The sequence below is a fragment of the Fringilla coelebs genome (assembly GCF_963513975.1).
Source record: "Fringilla coelebs genome assembly, chromosome: 16".
NCBI lineage: Eukaryota > Metazoa > Chordata > Aves > Passeriformes > Fringillidae > Fringilla > Fringilla coelebs.
The window spans coordinates 122,489-143,004 of record NC_140042.1 but is presented as its reverse complement, the minus strand read 5'-3'; the positions used below and the strand labels follow the sequence as shown (position 1 = coordinate 143,004).

The following is a 20,516-nucleotide window of genomic DNA, read 5'->3' as shown; positions in this document are numbered from 1 at the left end:
TGGCAAGAGAAGAACATGGTGTTGCTGTCATTAACTGTTATTTACCCAGGATGAGAAAATCAGTAAAACAATGCCACATACCTGGAGGATTTTGGTGATCCCAAACTTTTAGACCCCATAGCGTGGTTTGATGTATTGTCCCAAATTTCAAATAGTCAGAATCTGAGGGACGCTTTTTGAAATTGTCAGATCAATTGTATCTTAGATTCATGAGTTCTTGGCAGACGAGAACCTTGCAGACGAGGCGGGTTCCCCCCTTTCTTATGAACATGTCTCCACAGAAATATAACCATTTTCATAAAATCTTGTTTTGTTAATAAGGTATTCTGTACCAGCTGTATTAGCAAAATGAGAGTGGGAACAATTATATTCAGATGGGAGTAAGGAGAAACAGGTCAGGCTTCTATGGAAGGGAGAGTGCATTAAGGGAGTCTTCATCAAGAGAGAAGCAAAAGAAAACTGAGATTGAATGTAGTCAGAAATTATTTGAGAGAAATGAAAAGTCAAAGGCTGTGCTGCTTGTGTCCATTAGGGCAAGATAGGAAGACTACAAGAACTGAGTCCACAGATGCTGACAGGCGATGATGATGGTTGAAAGGCTGAAATGATATTCCAGCATCAGCAGTTCTCCAAGTGAAACCTCTTAAAAACTTTTAGCTGCTTCTGCTTGTATGGAATTACTTAAAAATATTAGTTGTTGCAGCTAAAACCAAAATGCCTCTTTACAATTAGGTCTTTGGAAAAACAAAGCCTCATTTTTATTTAGCCAATGAAATACTACAAATTTTCTAAAGCCTCCCCCCACCCCCCCCCTTTTTTTTTTCCCAGTTTCCTTTGTTTTTTAAAATTTTTTTAGCACTTTTTTTTGTGTGTAATTTTTGAGAATGGTCTTAGGTTCAAACTATGGTTTTTCACAGCTTCTTCCAGAATCTCTGAACTATTCTAAGGCTGACTTTTGCCTCTAAGAGTGATACATATCCTTCCAGTGGAAGATAGAGAACTACAGTCTAATGAGACATAATATTGGCTATGGTCAAACCTGTGAAGCCTTTCATATCCTGGGACTACGGAGCACATGCTATATGTATCACCTGCAACCAGAACAAAGTAGACAGCATTCCCTTCCATAATCCCTTTTTCTTCTGTTGAGTTTTGCCAAAAGAAACTATTTTGGAAGATATTTAAGTAGTGCTTGTAAGCCACCAAAGAGCTGGAAATGTTCTGTGACAGAGATTTTGGTTTAATTGTAGATATGCTTTTTGGTGGTGTGTTTGGGGGCTGTTGGTTTGGTTTGTCTGTCTCACTTGGGACTTCTACTCACATAAACTGCCCAGGGCATGGGGACTCTAGCCTCCATCTAGGTCTGAGTGAGCTTGTCTTCAGTTCTGTTTTTGCGTCGCTTCCTGTATGGTCCCTGGGCGCGGGCTTCAGGTAGTTATATTTGGATAGCCCCTTGGGTGGATGCGGTAGTGTCCCCTCTTCTCCGGGGCATTGTCACCCCCTCCCCGAGGCAGTGTCCCCCTCTCCCCGGAGCAGTGTCCCCCCTCTCCCCGGAGCAGTGTCCCCCTCCCCGAGGCAGTGTCCCCCCCTCCCCGGGGCAGTGTCCCCCCCTCCCCGAGGCAGTGTCCCCCTCTCCCCGGAGCAGTGTCCCCCTCTCCCCGGAGCAGTGTCCCCCCCTCCCCGAGGCAGTGTCCCCCCCTCCCCGAGGCAGTGTCCCCCCCTCTCCCCGGAGCAGTGTCCCCCCCCTCCCCGAGGCAGTGTCCCCCCCTCCCCGAGGCAGTGTCCCCCCCTCCCCGGAGCAGTGTCCCCCTCCCCAGAGCAGTGTCCCCCTCCCCGGGGCAGTGTCCCCCCCTCCCCGAGGCAGTGTCCCCCTCCCCGGAGCAGTGTCCCCCTCCCCAGAGCAGTGTCCCCCTCCCCGGGGCAGTGTCCCCCTCCCCGGGGCAGTGTCCCCCCCTCCCCGGAGCAGTGTCCCCCTCCCCGGAGCAGTGTCCCCCCCTCCCCAGAGCAGTGTAGCAGTGTCCGTACGCCCCCCCCCCCACGATGCCCCCCGGCTCGTGGCCGCCCCCTGCCGGCGGATCCCGGCGTAGCCCACCACAGGCAGCGTTTACTTCCCCCGATTCTCTCCCACTGCCTCACATCTTCCTGAAGGCATCATGCCTAGACTTGGATATACTTATTCAACTGCATCCTCATTTGATACACGAAGAATGAAATAAGTACTAGCTGCTGTTCTTCAATTCTGTATGTCATTACATGCTAAAATAGTATTTATTCGCAGTAACTCACTATTAATTCATTACGTAAATTCTGGTACCCTGTAGCTCTCACATCCTATTTCAATATATTGCTAGCAAACTATTATTAGAGTTTATATTAATACATTTGCTTTCTTTTTTGAAGTGCTTTACTTTGCACTCTATATAATTCCATATTAGAGTGTATTTCAAATATGTCAAAATATTTTTAATATTTTTCCTCTTCATTTTTGTCTCCCCAAGTGACTAAAATCTTTCCCAGAATAATATCAAAAATCTTGTACACATACTTTCTATTTCATTATCAAAACTGATGAAAACATTGAATCAGACCAAGTTTGAGCCTGGAATGCCCCTTGAAATGCCATTCCACTTTAACAAGGAACTGCTAATGATTAGACTCAAGCGCATTATCAAAAAATTTAATAATTCATTAACAAGACTAGCTGCTCCCATTTAGGTCAACTAGCTTCCTTAGTATTCATTTAAAATTGAACTGAGTCAAAAATCTCAGCAAAGTCAAATTATATACTACCTAGTCTGTTAGCAGCAAGTAAACTTTTTTGTCAAAGACGGAAGTTATATTGTTTCTCTGTTTATCCACTTGGTGTAACATTATTCTGGGCCTTACTTTTCCTACATTTTAAGATGAGACTCTATCATTCTTAAGTCCTCTAGTTTTCTTGAATGGCTTCTCATTGCAGAGACTGCTTCAGTTATTTACATTTTGCTTTTTTTTTTTTTTTTTCCTTTGGGGTTGTTTATTTGTTTGGTTTTGGTGTTTTTGTTTTCTTTCATTTTCAAAAAAAAAAAAAAAAAAACTTTAGGGCAAATTTCATCTGTCCCTGCAGAATTTAATACATGTGCTAAGGACTTCAACTCAGATTTTTTGTGTGCTATTATCTTGTTGAAATGAATATTATCTTGTTAAAACTAGATTGTTCACTTGAAGAAAAATGGTGTACTCTGTTTTTCAATCTATTACATATTATCTACCATTCACTCCTTTTTCTGAACAGTAACAGACCTTTACTCCCCCTTTTTCTCAAGACTGATGACAAACTTGTAGATGTTGTGGTTGTTCCCTTTTCTAACTAATTTTAGTTTCTCAGTTTGTTTTCAACAGAACAGGAGATAAAAATATCTACTGTCCAAGTTTTCCAGCAGGTTTGGTACCCTGAACTCTGCCAGATTAAGCCATTGGACTCCACAGCATTGTCATCTAAAAGGATCACATATGATATATTATTTCATAGCCTTAAATTCCACTGTGTGCTTTATTACCTCTATTCTAAAGGCACCATTTGCTTTTCTAGAAAGGAAAATGTTACAGTTTGCTGATATTAAGCAGCAGAACCTAGGAAATTGCCTATAGTGATGCTGTTGCCTGATTTGTGTTTGCCTTGGCTCATACATGCTGGAATACACATATAGTCTATACAGATGATCCACAGCCCAGGGGAGCTGAATCAGTACCACATGTGCCCAAGTAAGCCCTGCTAGACAGGATATGAGCCTGCACAGAACTGTCTTGACACACACAGCTTAATCGAGTAGTCATGTAATATTATTGCAAGTCTGGTATTTTTGGTTCCTTCCTTTTCTTTGTGTTCACAACACTTGGCAATATGATGTTTGAAATAGCTGTAAACTTGCTGTGTATGATCCACAAATTTTACTAGTTTTGTGATGAACCTGATACTTTTTGAGCCTTATAAAAGCATCCAAGGACATAAACATAAATCCAACTGCTCAAGCAGCCGTGTGGACCATTATGATACTTGTGTAGTTAGACCCAAAACTGTAAACAGAGGAGAGAAAATTCTCACCAGATCACATGTTAAAGAATCTGCCTTTTTGCCAGGATAATCTCTTTGAACTCAGATATGTGAAAACCATCACAGTGCCATTCAGTAGCTACAAACACAGTTACAGCACTACTGCCCTAAGTTACACAAAAGCTTTTTGGTATTCAGGAGAGTTTCTCTGAGAAGCGTAAAATATGGATAGTCTGAATAGTGAACGTAGGCTTACAGTAAAAAGGCCACACTCACACACACACACACACATCCACGCATCCAACCTACTACAAGATTACGATTAATTGTTCTACTCATCTGCAGGATGAGAAAATTGTCATACATGAAAGCTGATTTAGGAAGGCTTCTTAAAAAAAAAATCTTTCTGAAAAAAGTGGATCAACCCTGGGACACGGCGATTATCCTTGCCCTTCATGCCACCCTCATTTGAAGCGAAATACCTGTATTTTGTAGATTATGATGTTCAGTAAACTAGATGGTCTTTTCCTCCCTTATCCTTTTGAGTAACCCCTCACAATTCTAGGAATTCCCTGACAAAATCAGTTTGTTCGCTGCAGTGTCGTGCACCGCTAGCCCGTTCCTCCCGGCCTCCGCGGCCGGCGGCCTCGCACACGGAATGACAGAAAGCTGTTAACGGGCTCGACCGGAAAACAGCCTGTCAGAACCGGAGAGGGACCGCGGGTGTAACGCAGACATGGGGGGCTCTCAGGAGTGAACACCCGCACCGGAATTGCACTTATGACGCACTTGAGTTCCGAGCTGTGCGGAGGGCGCGGCACTCGGGCCCGCCGCGCTGACGCCGCCGTCCCCGTTCGCACGGCGCGCCGCCGCCATGGCACGGGCCAGCCGCGGGAGGCGTCGGCGGCGGCCCCGCCCTTTTCCGCCGTCATCATACGCAACTTCCTGGGGGCGTCATCCCACAACTGCGCATCCTCTCGTCGGCTCGGGCGCTGAGGCTGCCGGGGGACGCTCTGGCCCGGCCCGAGTGTGAGTAACAGCTACCGCCACCAATGAGCGAGCGCAATGCGCGGAAAACCCGCCTACGGCGGGGGGATTGTTGTGGTGACGTCAGGGGCGGGGGACGCGGGCGCCCCATTGGCTCAGGTTGGGCCGAGCGCCTAGCGCGGAACGGGTGGGGAGAGGCCCAGGTCCGGGCGGGCCATGGCCAGCACCGGCAGCCCCCTGGTGAGTCCGGGCGCGGGGAACGGCCCGCGGGCCAGGCGGGCCATGGCCAGCACCAGCAGTCCCCTGGTGAGTCTGCCTGAGGCTGCGGCCCTCGGGGTGCTGGGGGAATAAGTAGGCCCGGGCGTGTGGGCCGGCCCGTGAGAGGCGGCCGCCCGTGCCCAGCGCTCTGGCGGCGGCGGCGGGGTCGCGGTGGGCTTTCGCGAACGGCCCCGCCTCCTGCGCCTGCTGGAACAGGGCGGGTGAGCGGGCGCTGCCGCTCCGTGGGGCCGCTCTTGTCTCTGCTGCTCGCGGTCATTCTTCCGCCCCCCGCTCCTGGGTCGCCGCGGGTCTCGCGGGAGGGCTCCGTTCTTCCACGAGCGTGGCCCGTTCACTGGAGGAGGTGAGGCCGATGGTGAAGGGGCCGCACCGCGGCCTCTCGCGGACCTCTGTTTTCGGTTCCGGAACGGGGCGTTGGCGTGGCTATGCCGGGCAGTCTCCCGACGGGAGAACCGGCGTTGTTGCCCTGTGGGAGCTACCTGTCACTCTGTAATCGATTTCTTTTGTAGTAGGAACAAACGCGTGAGGAAGATCGCGAGGGTCACAGTAGGACGCCGTTTCAAACGCAGTTGTTTACGTTAGTCTGACAGCGTAAACTCGGTTTGTGTGCAGTGACATATCTAGAAGATGGAGTTGTAACTGGTATACAGACGTGGTAATGGTAAATCTTCTTTTGTGTTGTAAGTTATACAGTTCAGTTAGCATAGACATTCCCTCTTGAAAAGAAAAATAATCACCAGCTTTCACTCGTTGGCAAAACAACCTGCAGTGATATGTTCCTTATCCTCGTGTGCATGCTGCTGTGCTTTTGGGTCTTGTGTTCTCTCAGTTGCGAACTGCCAAGCTACATTCTGCACCACTTAAAACCTTTTAATCAGTTGGCTAGCGAGGGTTTTCTGTGGAGAATAGCACAGCATTTGACATGCTGTTTCAGTGTGCTCTCCTCTTCATGCTCAGTGATTTTTTTCATCAGGGTATTACACAAAATCATATTTATTAACTGAAGATAAGAAGTACTGTATGAATAACTACAGAGCACATAAATGCTACATTAAGGAGTATGAGATAAACCAGTTTTTGATTATTTAAGGAATTAGTTTTGCTTTCTTGCTCGTTGAAATTGCTGTACAAAGCTTCTTCTTAGCATCAGAGATGACTTATGTTTACTTGGACTCTTAAAGAGAGAATATGCTTCCCTTTGTGTTTCTGCTCTTGTTTACTGCCCATCTTTTTGGGGCTTTTTTTCTCAAAAATACTTGCATTTCTGTTCCTTTTCTATATACAAGTTAGGTCCTTGCCCATAAGAAAAACATGCAGAGAGGGGAAAAATTAAAAATACGGCTGCTGACTATTTAGGTAGAAATTAGGATATTTTGTCAGGATAATTCTTTTTAATTTCTTCTCTTCCATTCCACTTAATATTTTCCTGGTCAGGTGAGTGTACTGACAGGCAGTATCAGATATAGGTGGCCCAGTTCAACTAGCCTTTTTGTAATTAAGAGAGATCAAATATGGGAAATCCAGTATTTGTGAGACTGAGCAAGTTGCTGTTAATGTTTATGTGATGGAGTTAATGACATAATGAGTTCTGTGATGACTGAATTGTAAGTGCATAAGAGGGATTAGGGAGGGGAGGTGTCAACAGAGCACAGCTTTGAAAGGAACATTCTAGCACTTCTCTGCCAAAACAGTTTTCTGTATTTTTGTATGCATAGACAATTCCTAAAATGTTCCATTATTTTCTGAAGATGTGACATAAGGAGGGAGTTGTACTTCTAAGAAGGAAAGTATTTTAGTGCAGCTTTAGTTGCAGATTCCAATGTGGTGTTAGTTATTTGCTGTTAATCTTGCTATTTGGGTCTCAAACCAAGAAGTGCCCTTCCTCTCAAAATGAGGAGTCTGGAAGTATGGTAATTAACATCTTTATTTACAGCAACATCTTCACTGCACTGTTTAGCTGCACGAGCAATTAGATTCTACCAGTGTTTCTGACCTGATAAAGTCTATAGTGTAGTCATGGATCTGGGTGAACACAATTCCCCCAGTGGAACTAATATGAACTACACTTTTCAAAGAACTGGGCCCACAGAGCTTACATAAAGTTTTGCATCTGTGTTAAGAATTAGATTACAGTATATTAAGAGTTCTGTTTGTAGTTTTTTGTACGTGTAAAACTTCCTGATACATGCATAGGGAAAACCCTTCAAGCCTGTCTATTTAATGTTCTCTTCTCTTCTCCTTCTCTTCTCCTTCTTTTCATCATAAAGCCATGACTAGTCTTTATCAGTCATATATGGGATAGGTTTTCAGTAAATGTTCTAGGCATCAAATCCCTTACCAAAGCAGGCTGCAGGAACAGAAAATAGTAGAAGACCAGGATGTCAAAAAGGTGCTCAAAGGTGGAAAAATTAGAAGTTTTAAGAGGAGGAGTTTTGTATGCATTCATATTTCTAACATTAGAAGTTCTTAGAGCTAGTGGAAAGGACATGATCCACAGAATAATCTGAGTATAATATGGATGTTCTACTAAACAATGATTCTGCCATGTTGGTCGGCTTTTTATTTTTTTTTAAACAAATTTTTCTTTAGGTGAATGATCTATTACAGTGCCAGAAGTAAAGTTTAATTTAGCTCTTGAAACTCTACAGGTAGATTACTGTAGCTGGATGTTGTAAGATACCCCACAGGCTCAGGCTCCAGTTAGAAGGCAGCATTGCCAGAAAATCTTGGAAAGGGATGCTGACTACTGAGGTACTTGGAGGAATTTTTGTACCCAAGTTGTGAAACCAGGAGCACAATGACTTTTTTAGACTGAAAAATGTAGTCAGCTGGCAAAGTAATAAAAATAAATTTGGTCTGAGTATGTGAAATAGTTTAGTAATACCTGCTTTTTAACAGTAAACTTGTATTTTTATATATGTATTTGTCAAGAAAAGCTATACGGATTGATGTAGAACCAGCACATTTATGGCATTCAGAAAATACACGAGTGAACCTTCATTTAGAAAACGCTATGTTTGAAAGATAAAATCATTTTACAAATTCCTCATATTGGAGGTTTCCAAAGAATATGTATGATGCCATGGAATTATTTCTGGTATTTCAAATGAAAAACTTTCTTTGCAAGTGGCCAGGTTAGATTATGTATAATAAAGAAGGAAAAAAGGGGAAGAAGCAGTTTTTCCTCCCTTTCCACTTCCCTTTCTGACATCTTATTTGCAGGTAAGCTTCTAGAAACTTACTGCAGTCTAAAGCACCTGGAAGGATTAGAAACAAAATACACAAAGCCACCTATTTGGTCTAGAACCTTATTTTTCACGCCATATGAATTCTACTCAAAATTGCTGTAGGAAATAAGTGGTTTGCTGTGTGGTTAAATATTGAACTTGAGAATTGATTTCTGCTTAAAAAGACAAGCTATAAATACTTCACTTGCAAGTATTTTATAATTCTTTATGGTGAAAAATTGGAAGGATTAACTTGCTTAGAGGATTCTTCTGAAAAAAATACTAAATTCAGTGTTTGGTTCTGTAGTAATCCTGCAGGAATTTACATTTCTTGGCTGTGCCATGAATCCTTCGTACATACACTCCATCTATATACTGCCACCTTGGTGTGTCTGCTTCTCTGTTCTTCACCCCGAGCTGTTCTCTTTGGCTCCTGTAGCTGCTAGCAAGGAGCCTGTCATAGGTAGCCCTTTTGTGTTTGCTAGCCTGAGCCCCTATCTGTGCTACGCAGCACCTGATTATCAGTGTGCCTTGTGAGGTAGCTGGTGGTGTATCTTGGGATCCAGACTATTGCGATCACAGATGGCTTTTGTTTTCCTGTGAGCAAGCCTAGATCTGTTGATGTTAAATTAATTCTCAGTGGTTTGTTTACATTATAGCTGTTTGGGCTGTAGGCTGACTTTAGGTTCTTGGAGATTTGAGTGGTTTCCTGTTTCTGATTTGTTTTGAAGTACTAGGCAGTGGAAGGAGGCCTTAAATAGTCTGTCTATGAAGATGATTGGAACTTAGTGCTTTGCTTAGTAGTAGAGGAGGTTAGAGGGTAACTGGCTGATATGCAGGTTCTTATAAATCCTTTCAGTAGCTTTAATCCCTACCTGATTTTGGAATTAGACTCTTGGAAGTCAGTGGCAGAAATTACCACTGTATGTAAAGTGGTCAAATTTAGAGAAGGGCATTTGCATAAACTAAAATTTTGGATCAGCATTGCTTGGTATGTGAAAAATTAATTTCTCTATTAAGCGAAAATGGTCTTGTGGATAAAATACCTTTATTCCCTAAAGGCCAAAACAATCTAAGAATGTAGAGGGGTTCTCTGTGCTTCCAAAGCATTAAGCGTCTTGGCTATATTTTTGCTAGTACAATACGAAGCTGATATCCTCTTTAATCACTTATGGATGAACTATGTTACAGATTTACTGCACAAAGCAAGAAATGACAGTAGACAAACAGTACTTCTGTTTACCACTACTGCAGAGATACCAGCCATTTTAGGTAAAATAGTGTGTTTGAATAGGGGAAAGCTTGAAGCTTTCAAGCTTTCTCCTTCCATTAATTTGTACAGTCTTTAATCTTGAAATGTATTACCAGGACATGATTTTTAAAGTTCTTTTATTGTCTTTTAAATTATGGTCATTTCTATCAAGATATTTTTTAAGATATTTTTGGGAGAAACAGTTTTATGTAGTACTTCAATGAGTGCTTACCTTTCAGCATTAGAAAGATTTTAAATGACCCTGGGCGTGAAGGTGAGCATAGCTGTTTTGGTGGGTTAGAGCCTAGACTTATTTAATCAGTTAGTATAGCAGTCTGTCTGGAAAAGAACAAAACCCCACTCCTTTTTTGCAGCCAAATGCTTTTGAAATTTGCATAGTTAATTCATAAAAATGGTCTTTAAACAACAGTTTTTTCATGTGGCAACTTCTGAGATCAAAAAACTTCACTGTAGATAGAAATGACTTCGATTCTCTTGCAAAATGAATTTGTGTTAAAATAGTTTTTAAATTGAACTATGAGATTTTAACATGTTCATTTAAATATAGTAGTAGGTAACCATTTAGGAACCTTGATCAAAGTATAGATTTTGACAAATTGTTTGGCTTCAGACTGTTTTGCTGACTGCCAAAGTCAGTTTCTTCAAGATATGTGGTGTTAAAGGGGCAGTTTGTTGGCTTATGTGCTAAATTTTAAGTTCTCTATGGCAATCTTTTGCATGCCATTTGATGATGAGGTTTGAAAGAGTGCTGATGCAGCTCTATGTAACATAAATGCAAACCACTGCTACATGAGATAACAAGATTAATGTTTGATGTTAATGCTTTTTAAATATCTACAAATAACTAATACATAGAGTGGAGTTTGTTTGCTGCAGTTTGACTTACTATTGTCTTCAAAGAAGAACTCTATAGAAAAGGGGGATCCTGTCCTTTATTTTTTTTGAGAGAAGTGTTTGCTCTTAGAAGTCATGTTGAACTTCTGTAAAGCTGAAAGTGTGAGCAGAGTACATGTCTTTAAGTATCTCCCAATTACTGTGATGTTTCAATATGGCTGTATGTATTTTGGTGTCAAAGTTAACCTGTTAAGTGGGTGAACAGTTAATGAGCTGTGTGATGCATTCAAAGTACTTCTGAGACTTAGCTTACTGTCAGTTTTGTCCATTCATTACACGCTTGATTTTATGTTACAGTAAAAAGACAGACTGATAGCATCTAGTGACCTTTTCTAATGAACGTTTTTTTCTCTTTAGACTAGTATTTTAATTACTTAAAGGCAATAATATTGTTGGCAGATAGATGTACTGTTGAATTCTTGAGATTATCTGACAAACTTCTAAGCATTTTCAAAGTGTATCTAAAGAGAAACTGGCATGCAATGGAGTTTCATTAGTCAGTATATTGTTTCTCTCTATACAGATACATGGACAATTGGTTAATAGAAAGAGGATGCTGTTGGTCACTTAGCAGAAAGTCTGACAATCCATTTTTAGACAGACATTGAGAGCATAAATAGACATATAAGGTCTGAGAACTGATGTTTACTGCAGTTTATGAAAGCACACTGTCCATTATTGCTCTGGGTTTTCTTCATTGAGGGTGTTTCACTCTGGTGCAGCAACAGAATTTATGAAAGGAAAACTGGTGTTAAATATTGATAGGGATCACACAATAATCATTACACTTCCTGCAAACAGCTTCTATATGGGATTGGTATTTATTGGTGCAAACTGTACTGTGCTCTCTGCACTGAAACGTGAGGCCTTTAGTTGGATTTGCTTACTCTGAATCAGTGGGTTTGTATCTTCAGTTTCTTGTACCTGAACTACACTGCTCTTGCCTGCAGTCTCATTTTAGGTACTATGAGTCATGGTTTGAGGACATATATTTAGACCCATCTAAGTATCCGACCTGATCAGTTCTTTTTCTTTTGTAATATGCTGGAGCTCTCAGGGTGCGTTACACAGTAACCTTTGAACTGGAGACTGTCACAACTAGGTACTGGTGAACATAGAGAAGGTTAACATTTTAATTGGGGATATGAGGGGGGAGGAGGCCAGTGGAAAAGCTGTGTGTAATATCTGTTAATTATCTCTTTATCCCTTCTGATACTTTTTTTCAGATATGAGATGTGTGTCACATGCAGTTGGTGCATCTTTGTCAACCCCCTGAAACAGCAGTATGCTATGAAAAGAATTTATTAAATATAACTGCTTAGCTTTTAGTTTTTTTCACTTTAAAACTCTAGGTTGTCAATGTTTAAATTGTAAGCAATACAAAATAAATTTCACTTTCAGAACTTTTGGCTTATATGACAAGGTCAAAACTGTTTACAAAACAGCTCAGACCAAACCTATCTAACTTAAACTGCCTTTAGCAGAATCTTGGGTTGTGCCAATCTTCTAGCTTATAGTTCATTAGCATTATTTGTAATCAAAACAAATGTACCAGTTGAGGTTTAACAGTTGCTTTGTGTAAAAAATACTTTGTTACCAAGGTCTGCTTCCAAAAAATTAGCTTTATAAGTAGTTAGATGAAGAGGTTTTATGATCATGTCTTCCCTATGTCTTAATGCAGCTTGAGATTCTGTAATAGTCAGCAGTCAGATTCAGTGTTATCGAACAGCTGAGAGGTCAGGATCCTGTTCATACTAATTTTCTTTGTAATTGATCTTGCTAGTAGAATTTCAGCAATAGCAAAGATCTTCTCAGTCATCTTCAGTGTTCCACAGTGTTCAACATCCTGTCACATAGTACAGAAGTAAAGGATATTGGAAGTTTTAGAAGCTCACTCTCTAAAAGTATTTTTTGCTGCTCTCAGTGTTGATAGAATGGTCTCAGGAAAATGGTATTGCAGATTTTGTGGTGGGAAAAAGCTAGTGGATATGCAGTTGTGGTTGTAGTTGCTTTAGAGAAGTGTGGTATGTGTTTGATGCATATAAATACATTAATAGTTGTAGTGATAGTGCAGTTGTCAAAATGCCGAATTGCAGAGGGAAAAGGTATGAGTCCTTTTGGGTGGCGGGGCAGAAAGGATCACGTTTTTCCTATCTAGTGGGCTTTTTGCGTTGATTCCAGTTTGCAGGCAAGTGGGGAAAAGAACAGTGTTAGTGCTTACTTCATGTATAAATAGAAGGAATACTGTTTCTAGTTACTTAGTGAAAACTGTTTGATGGAGATTTTGAAATGACTGTTGATCTATAATGCTGCATATATTCAGCAGATTTGTTATTTTCTTCTTTGAAAGGTTTTCAAACTCAAGTATGTTGCACTAAGAATGAAACGACTTCTATATGAAAGTAAGTGAAAAGGAGAACCCTTAAGGGTTTGGGAAAGTAGTGTTAGAGACTAGTTTTTAAAGAGATAGAATTACTAGATAAGTGGTTATCAGTATGGTCTATGGTGATACATGACATGCAATAGGTCAGTCTGTTGTTACCATGTGAGGATCTGTGCTTTCACTGGCTGCCAGCTGAGAAATATTGATACTTGCTAGGAGAGCATCCTCAAGCTTCTGAGAATTGTTGCAGATGCAGTTTAGAACATTTTAAATTTCAGTTACTGACTTTGTATCTCACTGAAAAAATGTCTGCATCTGGCAAAAGAAGGATCTTAAGTTTGATTTTTACAAAAGAGTAAGGTACAGAGTTACATCAGATAAGCTGGCCTGTATTCTGTTTTAGGCATATGTGAAAACCTATATGTAGGGGCATATATGGTTTCTGCAGACATGTTTTTTGGAGCCTTTCAAAATAAAACTTAGAAGGTAAATAAAACTTAGAAGGTAAATAATACAGGACAAAATGCTAAAGAATATATGGAGTGTGAAAGGGTGAGCGTAGGAATTACCTTTTTCAGTAAACGTTGAGGTGCAGACCTAGCTGCATAGTTCTGTCATTTCTTAGGTAACTGATCCTTTTAAATCTATTGCACGTTCCTCTGTCCTCCTTGTTCCTAATCTTGACTTTCCTTTGAGAAAGTCAGGGGACTAATTGATGTTATACCCTGGCCGAAAATAACCTTCTTTTCCTACAAAGTCCATTACTTCTGTCTCTTCCCTCAGGATTTTTCTATACTTGATATTCATTGTGACTTAGTTTCAGCTACTGTGTAATGAAACACAGTGCATCCAGCACCTTTTCCCCTGCTTTCTCACAGTGCTCTGATGCTTTTGTGGTGGATGTTTTACTTGCTTGTTTGCTTTTTCAAGGTGATCTTGCTAGCTGCAGAATCTAATAAGACCCCCCCCACCCCCCACCCCCACAATGCTACTGCTTTATTTACCTGTAAAACCTCATTTGTTACTGGTGGCAGTTTATAATTTAGATCCCAATATTTAGTCTGTGTGTATGTGTGTTTATTTACTGTATTTCATTTAATGGGATGGTTTTTATACTGGCATCACTTCAGTTGAGTGCTGAGCACTTATGCCTGTGTCAGTGTTGCTGCAGTCTTGATGGGAAAGGGTACAATCTGTTTTTAATTCTAGCTAGTGTATATCTTTAGACATGGCTGCTGTGTGAGTAGCTGTCTGAAGGAGAGGCGATTCATCTGGGATATGAAAATTCTGGGGACAATAGTTAGTCTGCAGAAGGTGTCAGCTAAAATATATGCATATAAGCCATAAAAGGAACTGTGACCTACAGCACATACACTTTAATGTGTATATGCATAATAATATCAGTTTTAGCAGTAAATAAAGGTAGCTTTTCTCTACTGCACAGAGCACAGCCAAGTAAGGAATCGCTTATTTGGGAGCTAGGTTCCTTAAGACTGTGTGCATAAGTGAGTGCCAGTCCAATTCCCTTCCAAGGTGGTTTCTGACTAAAATGCAGAAAACTGTTTCAAATTGAAATTCATGAGGTAAAAAAATTCTTTTTGTGAGAAGTAATTTTTAATTTGGTAACATGGTGTATGTTACAGACTCTCTGACATGGTTGTACAATACATCTGTTTTGAGATTAGTTGATTTTCATTAAGTCATAGTTTCATTCTGCTGGATGTATGTTAGAATACTGAGATTTAAAAAATGGTGTTAACTTTATTAAATATTTTCTCTTGTATGTTTACATACAAATTTGCTTTGTTTTGTTTTGTTAGCGGTAGTTTAGCAGAGCTCTCCTGTTTGTGTTTTCTGTCCAATTTCAAGTAAAACATCAGAAGTAGTCCCTGACAGACTAATTGTGGTGTATTACCAAAAGGTGCAGAAAGCAACTTCACAAGGTTCCTTGATCTTACTTAGGGAAAATTGATAAAAGGGTACCAAATGACAATTTGCTTTGTGTATTACAATAATCAGTTTTAGGAGTTTATCATCTTGTATTTGCTGTTTTCTGGGCTATATCTGTTCTTTTTGTTTTGCAGTTGGATTGTCTTTATGTGGCCATATGTACAATTTAAGTAGTGCAATCTCCCTTGTTTTAAAAGATCATGAACCAGAGCATTCTTCAAAAAAATTTTTAGGTGTTGCTGATTATTAAACCCTCCACCTGATCTGCCTTTTTATGTTATGTCCTTCCCCAATGTGCACTAAATAGAAATACTACCAGAGAAAGTGAAATTCTGAGTAAAAAATTAAGAATGTGTCCTTTGTTTCCATTAAACTTTTCATGTGTTTGTTTAGAGTTCATTGTAACTTGGATCTCTGAACTAATGTTACTGGTACATACAGGTGTTTATTGTATGGCTAGAAATTTAAGGTCATGTTATTTATAGGAGAAGATGCCATGAAATTTGATAACTTGGTTTTAGGAGCATTTTTTTGAGTTTAAAAAAAGCATTCTTGATTTAAAGTATTCAGACATTTGACCTATGGCTATATGACAGCATGACCTAAAAAGAGTTACTTATCAAATTGAAGTAAAAAATAGTTACTTATCAAATTGTTGCCATTTCCAACATAAATACTTTTATTCCTTCCTGAAGAGATTTTTAATGATAACCCTTTCAAAGAAGAATTTTCATGATCCTTGTATGGCAATAAAGTACAGTTGTGCATGGTAATTATGTCAGGTATGGGAATAATAGTTTAATTTTCTCTTTTCAGTATGATGCTGTTCCAATCCAGTCAAGTGTGGTGTTATGCTCCTGTTCATCGCCTTCAATGGTGAGGAACCAGGCAGATTCCAGCACTCCACCTGTCATTTCCGCTTGTGGCAGCAGCAGACAGGGATCTAACATGGAGGGCACAGCACCCGAATCAAGATCTCATTCAAACTCCTTGCAGCAACATACAGGACAGCAGCCTCCACAGCCTCGAAAGAAACGACCTGATGACTTCAAATTTGGGAAAATTCTTGGTGAAGGATCTTTTTCAACGGTAACTTAACTTTTTATAAGAAGTGACCAATATCTTAGATAAACTTGAAAATTTGTTGTGTAAGATTGATGAGATTGAAATGGGGAGAGGACAACTTGAAGAGTAAATGAATAGGACTTAGTGTATTTAAGCTTAACTATTAAAATTGTCGCCCTAAGTATGGGTGGTGATTTTTTTTTTTTAAGCTCCTCTTAAATTGATCAAAGGTCCTGTTCTATCCTAACAACCTGATGCTTGGATGTTTAATCAACATAGCTTTCTAATGTAAGTGGGATAACCATAATAGGGTATGTAAAAAGTTTGATATAAAGGATTAGAACTGATCTAGGAGCTTGTGATAAAAACTTTGTGATGTCTTGTCTATGGCAGGAGGTACTGCCAGATACTTTCAAAAGAAAGAACACTAATACTTCTCCAGTATTCTTACTCAGCCCCTGGTCCTTGAAGATTTAGTGAGTCACAGTCAGTACGTTTGTGTTCGGTAGCCTTAAATGGTTTGTTTCTCACTTCCACAGGATTGCACAAAAATGAATTACTTAAGTGTTACCTTAATGAATCCATGAAGCATTTAATACTTTCATTTGATGGTTTGGTAGTTTCCCAGTTGTAAGACAATAATATTTCTGTATCTTTTTCATATGATACTTGTTGTGTACCATTTTTGGTTGTAGGTCTCTAAATGCTGGGGTTTTCTGGTTCTTCCAGTACAGCCTACTGCAGTGTTTAGGATGCAGGCCTCTAGTACTTGTCAAAAGTAATTTGTGCTCAAACATGTAGTTTGCATAATTTGCAGGTTTCCCTAAAGCATCCAAGAGAGTTGTGGTTTGGGTATACCAGGACACTTTGCTTCAGTAGTACATTTTTCATTTCTGCTTTTGGTCTCTGAAAGTTAATGCCATGTTCCATGCAGGTAGAGAAATTCATAGGGCTTAGCCCAGACTCTGAATAAACTTTGTCCAGCACTCTGCTACCTGTCTCCCTGGATGGCAGCACAATCCTCTGATGTATGAACTTCAGAGGATTTGATATGTGGGGCGTGTATCTTTATGTTGTCATCAAAACATCTTGTTAAAAAGCGTATGATTTGTTCATATTAAACACGGTTTTAGACTCAGACATCTGACTGTACTCCGCAAGATCCTCACCAATATTCTAACTAAAAAGTGTTTATCTCAAAAAATAGGTGCCCTCATATTACCATATATCCAATGACAGCTTCAGATTAAAAAATATTTTCTTCAAGGTCATAATGAATATATTCCATTTTCTTGGACTTCTGTTAAGCTACCACAAGCTCTTACCTAATACCAGAGCTGCATTTTAAATTCAACAGAGATATGCATGATGTGGCTTCAGGGTTTTTCTTCAGAGCACTCTCCAGTTTTGTGGGATCTTATTCTGCAGCTGCAACTTCTTCGACCCATGCCTGATACAAGCAAACACACAAATACAGGGCCTTCTACTTGTTGTTCTGCTCTTTTAAATGAATGAGAATCTACCTGCTTTGTAGACAGCTTCAGGCTTCTTTCAGAATAATATCTGCTATTGGTGGAAAAATTATAACACTCATGATTGAGGAGGCATGTTGTGTAGCTCACCTCCTTCAAAATGTGCGTTACATATATATTCCACCTTGGTTTTGTCTCCACCTACAAATGAGGCATTTCTTAAAAACAGGAGCTCTAAGGAAGTATGATTGTCTGACCAAAACCAGTTCTTAAATGCAGATTTAATCTCTAGCAGCCTGAAGTATTTGTTTAAGTTTAGAGTGGGGCTTGGTCATGATGTATGCCAGGTATGTTGGCAGTTGTTTCTGCTTTGTAGCCTCTGAGTGTTCTCTGCTCTACCTATCTCTCCTTCCTCTCCCCTTCCTTTGATTTGGGATTTTAACTACATTTCTTGCCTTGCTGTTGTCTGAATTTGCAACTTACACATTTATGTGTTCTATGAATGCTTTTGTTTTTCTGTTAGTTTCAATGGCTTTTTTTTTAAAGCTATCCAGTTAATGTTGAGTTTCTTTCTATAGAATTTACATTCCTTATTGATATTACTTCTTCCCATAGGGTGGATAAGATTCAGGCCCCTGATAAGAGACATTGTATTAATATGTACCTCTGAGGTGTTTTCTGTTTCTTTGGTTTTTGTGCATATCTACTGTGGTTTTCTGGATTATTAGTTAAGAGGAAACTAAGATATATGGTATGCTCAGATCTGACTGGTGAGGAAGGAGCTTGAGGGTACCAAAGTACTCCTGCTATCAGGTAAGTGCTCAGTGTTTCTGCAGAAGTCTTGCTGAAGCCAGCATAATATTGAATACATGCTTAAATATTTTGCTGTGTTCCAAATGCCTATTGGAAAATCGGTGTTAGTGCATGTGTTTAGTGGCCAGTTACAATATGTTTTCTTTCCTCTGGCAACAGGTTGTCTTGGCTCGAGAATTGGCAAGTTCTAGAGAATATGCCAGTAAGTACTGACGCCTTTAACATGAACTTTTTGGAAATATTGTATCAATGCAGTCCAGTTATGAAATACCTGTTGAAGGAACAGAATTAGTGGTTTAATGTTAATTAAATGTAACCAAAAAAATCCAAAACAAGATGGGCTTCATTTACTTGTACCTCTTGCATTTTTATTCTCTTTCTTTCATTAAGTTAAAATTCTAGAAAAACGTCATATCATAAAAGAAAACAAGGTACCATATGTGACACGAGAGAGAGATGTAATGTCCCGTCTGGATCACCCTTTTTTTGTGAAACTCTACTTCACCTTTCAGGATGATGAAAAGCTATGTATCCTTTGCATATTAAAACTTGCTGTAACACTTTCTTAAGAGTAATAACAATGCCCAGTTTTGATTCCTTGAAAAATGGTCTAACGGAAATGATGGAGGTAACTTGAGGTATTTATAGTATCCTAATGTATGTGATGCAATTTTTGTAGTCACACTTTTTACAGAAATTAAGCAGATGGAATGAGTGGGTCCTCTCAAGAGAAGAAAGTGTCTTGTGAGACAGGGGGAAGCAATTAAACAAACGGTCCATGTGGTAAATGTTGAAGGGTGACTTGTAACAATCCAAGCTTAAAAATAATTTAAAAATTCTAAATTGGGTTGGAGGCAGAGGTGGGATGTATAAGAAGTGTTTCAGAAGTGTTTTATTCTTGATGTATATATGTGTATGTGCATATCCATCTGTCTGTCTGTAGTAAAACACAGTAATTCCTGCATTTAAAATAGGGGTAGCCAGCTATATTTCCAACTAGTTTCATTTCTACAGTTAGAGCTATTATTAAAATTTTTATGTAAAGATGAAGGTGCTTATAGAATAATGTGATTCCTCTGTTTGGGCTGCTGTTTTCCCAGCTCTCTTTAGCAGTAATTGCGAATGCAGTTTCATCCTGGAAGCTCATTGCTTGGTAGTTGGATTTTTTTCTTTTTTTTTTTTTTTTTTTTTTTTTTTTCTTTTTTCTTTTTTTTTTTTTTTTGGGAAGAAAATGTTAATTATATGAACTTCCTCTTAAACCTCCTGCTTGGAATTGGCTGTGCCAAGTGTAAAGGTATAGATCAGTCTGTTTCTGGGGTTAGTAAGTAGTTTTCTGTTTTTCCCAAAGGCTGCTAACAGTGCTGGCAAGCCCTATATATCATACAGTATGAGCTCACAGGGCCTCTTTTGTATTGTAAACACTTGCTCTGGTACTTTCTAGGTGATGGGACAATTTTTAACTTCTGTCAGTTATTACTGTAAATAACTCTGAGGACAATTATATATATGAGGACAATAATTCACTTAAATTAATTGTCCAGGTCACTCTCTGGAAAAACTATGAAGTTAACTCTTTATGTAGTTTTTGCTTTGCTGAGAAATTTGGACCCATGTCCTAAGTTGTTGATATATTTAAGAAATTGCTTGGGCTTGCTACTTGTAAGTTTTCAAATTAATCACGTTCTTCCCTGTTGTTCATGTATTTTTAGTAGTATTCTTCTCTTTGGAATAAGATTGTGGGGATTTTCGTTTTAGAGTGGCTTAGAGATAAACCTTAACTAAGTTACATTCAGATTTTGGACTTAGCTATGCCAAAAACGGAGAGCTGCTAAAATATATACGCAAAATTGGCTCATTTGATGAGACCTGTACAAGGTTTTATACTGCTGAAATTGTATCAGCCCTGGAGTATTTGCATGGCAAAGGAATCATACACAGGTAACACAGAGTTGAGACAGACATGCAGTTGATAATGTAAGAGGTCTTAAAAATGTTCTTTGTGAAACTAAAGGCAAAGTTGGATTTTAGTGGAAAGCTAAAGAGCACAAATTGCATTTGATCAGCCCTAGCAGAGTTGACATCTGTAGTTAAACATAGTGAAGTTGAGGAGGAGAACCAATTGCTGTTATACCAACTGTTGGAG

At 39.7% G+C, this 20,516-nt stretch overlaps 1 protein-coding gene across 4 annotated transcripts in view; it reads left to right on the top strand.

The window, feature by feature from the left end:
* Positions 1–5,175: 5,175 nt before the first annotated feature.
* PDPK1 (3-phosphoinositide dependent protein kinase 1) overlaps positions 5,176–20,516 on the top strand; it is a 60,071-nt gene continuing 44,730 nt past the window's right edge. For 2 of the 4 annotated variants that reach the window (XM_084216755.1, XM_084216751.1), the window contains exons 1-5: positions 5,176–5,326; positions 15,840–16,112; positions 18,533–18,575; positions 18,764–18,901; positions 20,167–20,311. In XM_084216755.1, the coding sequence (XP_084072881.1) occupies positions 5,237–5,326; positions 15,840–16,112; positions 18,533–18,575; positions 18,764–18,901; positions 20,167–20,311 (689 nt within the window). In that variant the 5' untranslated portion in view covers positions 5,176–5,236. Of the gene's footprint in view, positions 5,327–5,808; positions 5,958–15,839; positions 16,113–18,532; positions 18,576–18,763; positions 18,902–20,166; positions 20,312–20,516 lie in introns of all 4 variants that reach the window. The other 2 variants (XM_084216753.1, XM_084216752.1) reach the window with 2 other exon arrangements.